This window comes from Camponotus floridanus, unplaced genomic scaffold (assembly GCF_003227725.1).
Source record: "Camponotus floridanus strain SB8 unplaced genomic scaffold, Cflo_v7.5 scaffold19, whole genome shotgun sequence".
Lineage (NCBI taxonomy): Eukaryota > Metazoa > Arthropoda > Insecta > Hymenoptera > Formicidae > Camponotus > Camponotus floridanus.
This window is the reverse complement of record NW_020229314.1, coordinates 600515-607929: the sequence shown is the minus strand read 5'-3', so window position 1 is coordinate 607929 and position 7415 is coordinate 600515. Positions and strand designations below refer to the sequence as shown.

General features: G+C 32.2%; 2 protein-coding genes across 4 annotated transcripts; one reads left to right on the top strand and one right to left on the bottom strand.

Moving 5' to 3' along the window:
* Positions 1 to 415: 415 nt before the first annotated feature.
* LOC105256099 (ileal sodium/bile acid cotransporter) lies at positions 416 to 4105 on the bottom strand. Of its 3 annotated transcripts, XM_011265757.3 has the most exons (8): positions 3901 to 4097; positions 2647 to 2906; positions 1966 to 2265; positions 1702 to 1911; positions 1407 to 1581; positions 1075 to 1337; positions 792 to 978; positions 416 to 676 (listed from the first exon to the last, which is right to left on the bottom strand). In XM_011265757.3, exons 2-8 carry the CDS (start codon positions 2677 to 2679, stop codon positions 468 to 470), a joined length of 1377 nt encoding a protein of 458 aa, XP_011264059.1. In that variant the 5' UTR covers positions 2680 to 2906; positions 3901 to 4097; the 3' UTR covers positions 416 to 467. The 3 variants fall into 3 exon arrangements, with proteins under 3 accessions (XP_011264059.1, XP_011264061.1, XP_011264062.1); XM_011265759.3 differs by lacking the exon at positions 2647 to 2906 and having other exon boundaries at positions 3901 to 4105; XM_011265760.3 differs by lacking the exons at positions 2647 to 2906; positions 3901 to 4097 and adding an exon at positions 2482 to 2640.
* Positions 4106 to 5248: 1143 nt separating this feature from the next.
* LOC105256100 (transmembrane emp24 domain-containing protein 1) lies at positions 5249 to 7254 on the top strand. Its single transcript, XM_020029051.2, has 4 exons — positions 5249 to 5553; positions 6005 to 6201; positions 6305 to 6371; positions 6467 to 7254. The coding sequence occupies exons 1-4, from the start codon at positions 5254 to 5256 to the stop codon at positions 6695 to 6697; spliced, it is 795 nt and encodes a 264-aa protein (XP_019884610.1). The 5' UTR covers positions 5249 to 5253; the 3' UTR covers positions 6698 to 7254.
* The last annotated feature ends 161 nt before the right edge of the window (positions 7255 to 7415 follow it).

The window sequence follows — 7415 nt, the reverse complement described above, 5'->3', positions numbered from 1 at the left end:
TTAAAAACAAGCTTAGAAAAATATCAACATTTCTCAAGTTATTGCACTTTTAAGAATAGTATATATAAATGCAGATGAGATTCAACTCACAAAAAATTCAACAGATATCCTTACTAAGCGTCCTGCTAAACACTTTTGTACTTAAATATAAATTATAAATTATTGTCAATTATAATATATTAAGTACCGTTAGTGTAAAAATATTTGAAACAATTATTTAACAGATAATAAATATTATCATTTATATGGTATCCACAACCATAATTTTATCCTTATTGAGATTTTTTATATTAATATACGATATAAATAATTATACATGTATATACAAGAGCATATATATATATATATATATATATATATATATATATATATATATATACATATATATACTATATATATTATATATATGTATATGTATATATTTTTTTTAATGTTATTGAAACATGGAATTACTCTACACAATTGAATCAATTATCAGTCAATCGTTCAATTACTTTAGATTCATTCAATTGCGTGATAGTAGAAATGTCCGTAGTTTGTTGGAGTTTTTCTAATGATGGAACAATTTCTAATACCATTTTGTTTCTGTTTTGTTGCATATATCGATAAATTAACTTTATTATGTATAGAACTGTTAATGGTATTGGTGTCATAATTGCAGTAGATACAGGAAGCACTAAAAGAAAAAAGAATATTTCATTAAACAATCAAGATAAATACACATTTATTTATATAAAATTGTAACGAGTAATCATACAAGTATAATTATACAAGTAATTGTATAAACTTACCAGTAGTTAGGTCATCAGCAGGTGGCTTTAATGTAAAACGTAACAAAAAAATAGCTACACCGGTATTCTGAATACCTGTTTCAATGGCTATTGCTCGTATGTTGGCTTGGGGTTGCTTGCAGATTTTCGCTACTATAAAACCTAATGTAAAGCCTAACCAAGGCAGACCCATTCCTGCAATTACTATCTAAAACAGGAAAATAAATATGTATATTTTGCATGTATATTTGCTTTACTCTAGTATTTTATTCGTAGATTCATTCAACGAAAAATATTAACTTACCTTCCATGAAAATAGTTTGAAAAGGTATAAATTAGTTAAAACTGCAAATATAGCAATGAATATAATTAAAATGATAGAGAAAGGTTTCATTATCCGAACCAACATCTTTGATACTTTTGGAAGTTTTCTTTGGATAACAAATCCTATAACCAGTGGAATTATGAGACCAATTACAAAAGTGCCAATTTGACGGTAGGGTACTGTAAGGTTTCCCTGTGCAAATATACGTTTGCCCAATGTGAAGATCCAAAACGGCATCATTCCTGTAAAGAATAAAATTTTATATAGCATGTTATATATACAAGAATTATCTCTATTTTTTGATTTTTTACCAAAAGCAGCAATGGTACATATTGTAGTCATTGTAACAGAGAGATTTAAATTGCCATCGAGTAATACCGTCCAAATATTGGAAGCACCACCACTTGGGCTTATTCCTGTGAAGAACATGCCTATTTGCAGTTCAGGACGGTCAGGAAATAAAAGAGATCCAATGAGAAAACTTAACTGGAAATAATATGAAATAATACAAATTCACAGAAAAAATTTGTTTGATAAAAATTATGGGAAATGTAAAAATATCTACATATTAGCTATGTAATATTATATCTATGATAAAAAATTTACCAATGGCATGATCAGAAACTGGCAAAAGAATCCTATAGCTGGACCTATTGGTTTTTTTAATGAATCACGGCACATATTCCAATCCATTGCGCAGCCAAAATTAATATACAAAATGGATACAAGTATTGCAACACTGGCAGTGAATATGGTATCTATTGTACGTTCTTCTCGTACTACAATAATATGAGAAACCTCCTGGCTGTCTTTAATCTAAAAAAAATCTTTATTATATCTTTTCAGAAACAATGCTTATTTAACACTTACCCCATTTTCTTCCAAAGTAAATAATAATTTTGTTCTACCGAGAAACACACCGGTAATATTTAAAATGCCATCAAAATAATCATTTTCACGTTGTAACTGAAAACTTGATGTCGCAATATTACTGTCCTGAGTGGTGACGTTTAAGGACAATTTTGATGATAAATTATAATTAGATATGTTAAATGGAACTGATGTTATATGATTCATATGCACAGTAATATCATGTTCAATATCAACAGTCAACGCAGCTGCTCCTCTCAATAACAAAAATCCTATTAAGTATGTGGCACCTGTCATTTTCTGTAAAGAAAATAATAAATAAAAGAAACAATATACTTGATCACTTTGTTTCTTGAAAAGAGATTCACTTTGTCTGTTGCACAGCAGTTATCTTTTGCGTTTAACACTCAAAATAGTGCAAAATTCAAACAAGTGTCAAACTGATAAGGATAATAAAAAGGTAAATGATAAAAGATAGATTGAAATTGTGATTAGATAAGTGGCAAAATGTAGTACAAATTAATTGCAGTGAGGAAGATCACATCTCTTGTACAGGAATTGAATATTCCATCCGGAAGAAATTATCATTCCTGTGTCGGATAATAAGCGACTTTCAAAATTTCAAGCGAGACAACAAATTGCGACATACAACGGTGATAACGGTATAAAGCATACACGTACCTTCGCGTGCATCGAATTTGTACGTCTTGACATTATTTACCACCGCGTTTACGCAAAGCAGACGCAAGTCCATAATCGTGTTACTCTTTTATCTTACTTCTTGTTTATCAGTAATAAAAAGTCACGGTCCCGCGACCGCGGAACGTATTGTAGCTAAATTGCATAATCAACGCGTGATTGTATCGCAGTTTGCAAGCTGGACGGATGGTGGGAGACGCCGTTTGATCGCCGGCGATTCCATGAAATCTGTGACTTGCACGCTATAAATATATACGACATCGTCGCGTTACTTTCGCTCTTTGGCTCGTCCAAGAGATGCACTATTAAGATAAACGCTAAACCCCAGAGACGCGCCGCTATTTTCGCAGACACTGCACGAGGTGAGCTGCAACATCCGCACGTTACGTCAATCGGTTCGCCAGGCTTCGAAATGATATATTTTCCGTCTTATCATTTCGTCGATTGACATTGAACTTGAGATAATCAATCAGCCTAATCCTTATAAGGAATGACGGGACTTTTTTATCACGTGCGTGCGCGCGAATATAAACAGCTGATTTTCCAGCGAAAAATGGAAGTCAGTTACAAAGGTTAAGTTTGATGAAAAATATTTAAGCGAAACTCTTAAGGCCGCAGCACACACTTTTGCATAAGCACATAAGCATAAGAAAATTGATTAGTTCATTTTCTTATGCATATACTTGGGGACCAATCAATTTTCTTATGTTTATAGTTATGCGCTTATGCAAAAATGTGTGCTGCAGCCTTTATCATTTTTAATAAACAATCGAAGCATGCAGAACTCTTCGATTAGTTTAAATCCTTAAAACTTTATTTTACTTATTGTTTCAAGATTTAACAAACGAGATTCTTTTAATTATATATTATGTATAGTTTGTTGCACAATTTTTTTAAAAATATATATAAAATAAAATTTTATTTATGAATCAATTCTAAATTTTTATCTTTAAAACATTTATAATGATTACAAATTGCTCTTTTTTTGTAATTAAATTTTTCTACAGAAAAATATATTTTTGCAACGACAATTGCAAGCGAAATAAAAGATTTATTCAAATTCAAATCTATTTAAATCCTTTATTAATTCCTTTATTATTTAATTCTTCGAATTGATCGATCACTGGATTCATTGATCTTTTTACAATGAAAATCGAAGTTTGCTATCACACAGCGTGCCAAGAATGTGTATGTGACATTTTCGTTGGATCGAGAGCAACGTTTATAGGCACTTACTTCGCAAAGATACTCGCGACGTTTACCAGCACTCGCAACATATGTTGCGGTAATCTCATAAGGATCTTCCGCGATGTCGGAGTAGTTTGGCGCGAAAATACTCCGAACGAACACTACTCGATCTTCGATCACTACTCAATCTCCGATTTCGACGACTGATTTCTGCCGCTTTCCTAGTCGTGGTTGTCAAGTGCAATCGAGAGAATAATGATTGGAGGGGATGATCGGCGCGATATATATCTCAATACTCTATAGAAAATATAGATATACTTATTAAAAATATTATATTTTTTCCCTTTCTCTCTTTCATCATTTAGCTCAATAAATGTATTAGCAATTCATGTTAAATATTGATAAGTGATTGAAAAATGTATACTGATACGCTCTATTTGTATCTATTTTATTTATAGTGTGTATTTGCATATAAATCATAGCACACATGCACAAAATATCTTATTATTCTATCATGTTATTTTTCAATGACAGATTCTCTCTTCAGTTTGGCCCATCTTTTTATTATGAAAATGTTGAAGGCAATTATCTATTTTAATTTTTCAATGAGGAATCGACTTGAAATTATAATAATCGAAGAATATAATTTTATTACATCTATCTTCTTTCATGAAGATTCTTATTTACAATTATCCAAGTATTTTCTAAGTTAGCTAAGAAATTAAATTTATGAAAAACATGTGATAGAAAAAGCAAAGAAACTTTTTATAGCATACACATAAGCATACATGTATATAAAAGTATAAATATTTGTATTACATTATTCTTATTATCTTACGAGAGTAAATTTGTTTTCGTCCCGTTTGTTTTTACAAACTAATCAAAATATTGGAAAAGAGAAAGATGCATGTAATAAAAAGAAAAGAGAAAGGGAAAAATTGGAGAGGAGAGTTTGAAATGCGAAAGTGCAACAAGAAGAAACAAATTAGGCAAATCTCTTATCCGTCTGCTTCTCCAAGGAAATTGCATTATGTTACACTTTCTGCATTCAAAATAAAATAGGTCTCGAACCAAGAGTTGAAGAAAAAAATATAATAAATGTTGGAGCTGCTGAAAAGAGAAGATCCATTTAAAAGTTTACAATCAGCTGAGAGGCACTGCGCTCCAGGTTCAGTTGGATGCCGGTAGGGGTAAAAAGCAACACGTACCACGTACACATATGGAAATATGGAGTCCATCTGTCAGTAGCCAAGCTGCCAGATCTCAGCCGCAAGCAACATGCAACACCTTGTGGAGGGGATAACGAGGATGTGAGCGTAACGTACGTGTGAGCTCAGCGCTTCTCCAAGCTCACACGTACGTTACGCTCACATCCTCGTTATCCCCTCCACAAGGTGTTGCATGTTGTTTGCGACGGAGATCTGGCAGCACTCAGTAGGTCAGCGATCTCGTTCGCGATGTTATGCGTGTTCGATGAATGTCATTCATTGTAATGCTAATTGTCAAACGATGTCTCATCACATGCAGCTCGTGCTACTCGGCGTGTTTCTGCTCCTGATCGCGCCCTTCGAGACCGACAGCTTCTCTTACGAGAACTTGCCCGCGGTAGCGATGGATTACAAGGTGCACATCGACGCCGGCAAGGAAGACTGCTATTCTCAATATGTGAACCCAGGAGCGACTTTCTACGTCAGTTTCCAGGTATATACTGGCTGACCGGTCAGATACCCATCGTCGAAAATTGCGATCGATTGTCTGGCTGGAAAAACGAGAGTAAAAATGCGACTTACTTGACTAACCATATGGTTGGCCACGAATGGGCCACGAAAGGTTTCACGTCTCGAGAAAGCGCTGTACGAAATGCTCGGTAGCACGTGTTCTCGCTTTGACAGTTTGTGCACGTCTCGTGAAATTCTATTTCAATCACCTGTCCTTGAGCGCAATGATCCAGTGCCGTGACACGTGTTTGCTTGGTTTCAGGATGTATTGATTTTATCATACAATACCTGGAAAGTCATAATTTTGGCTGTATCTGATAAATCGTTTTGTGAGAATCTCTTATAAGACTTAATAAAAATTGCATTACAAGAAAATAATTGACAATTAATATTTTACACTCATCAATTGTACTTCAAGCAGTTTTTTATTATAGGTCTTGCGTGGTGGGGATGGAAAAGCTGGTTTTGCAGTGAGAAATCCAGAAGGACACATAGTTTATCCTTATCAATGGCGTCCCAATGGTGATTATCAAGATCAATCCATAAACGGTGGTTACTATACTGTATGCATTGATAATCAGTTTTCAAGATTTGCCGCAAAACTAGTAAACTTATACATTACAGTAATTAGGTAAGAAAAAAAATATGTAAGATTAATTTTAAAGAATTATATTGTGCAAAATAATATATAGTGCCGTTTCATTTATTCATTTTTTATCATTAACTATTATTAGGTATGATCAATGGCTGCAATATACTGAGGAATTGAAAGAACTGAATCTTTCTGTCGAGAATTTTACGGTATATATATTATAAACATTTTTCTGCAATTAAAAATAATATATAAATTTCATTTACATATTTTATATGTTATATATACATTTTCTTTCTTTCAGAATGCAATTGTGCATGTAGAGAAAAACATTAATGAGATGCTGCAAACTCAACATTGGAGCAGGAGTAGAGAAGAGAGAGACTTAAATCTGCTATTGGATAATAATTCTTATGTGCAGATGTGGTCAATCGCGCAAGTAGTTGTCATCACATTGACGACTATGATACAAGTGTATTTTGTTAGGAAGCTATTCGATGTAAAACCATCTGGACATTCTAAAACACGCATTTAACATTAATGAATTACAACAATTGTTAGCTCGATAAGAGCATTGTCCAATTTCTATTGTGATAGATGAAGACTATCATACTGATTGATTAAGCTCACATGTCATACAAACTCTATAGATCTGCAAATCTATCTACAGAAAATTATAAACAGTGTAATTATACATATAAATGTTTCAAATTTAATGAGTACAATGCATATTTCATTAATCGATACATTTATATGTCATTTTGATGCTGTTATATATTTATATGAGATTACTCTTGGAGATTACCTTACAGAAATGACAGAGATATAAAAAGTTTATTACATACGAAAATTTATTAATGCAAAAAAATGTAAGAAATTTCTTGTAAGATGGAGATATATATTTGGACAAAAATTAACTTCTAACAACCGAAACCTAAACTTTTAATTTTAGGAAACGTGACGAAGTATTTATGTTGATGAGATTTTATAATTATGCATTTTTTCTATCAATTTATCACGTACTACTTTCATTAATCTTAAATACATGCTACTTACTTAATTTTTATAATAAATATTCCTTCTCTCTACATATTTTTCACTCAATATTATTTTATATTTTATATTCAACATATTTTCTTTCTTATTTTTTTTATACACTGAGCCAAAAGCACTGCTTATATCAAATAAGATTTCATACATTTTGCATTTATACAGAATTACATGTTTCATTTTATATCCATCTTCATTGATTT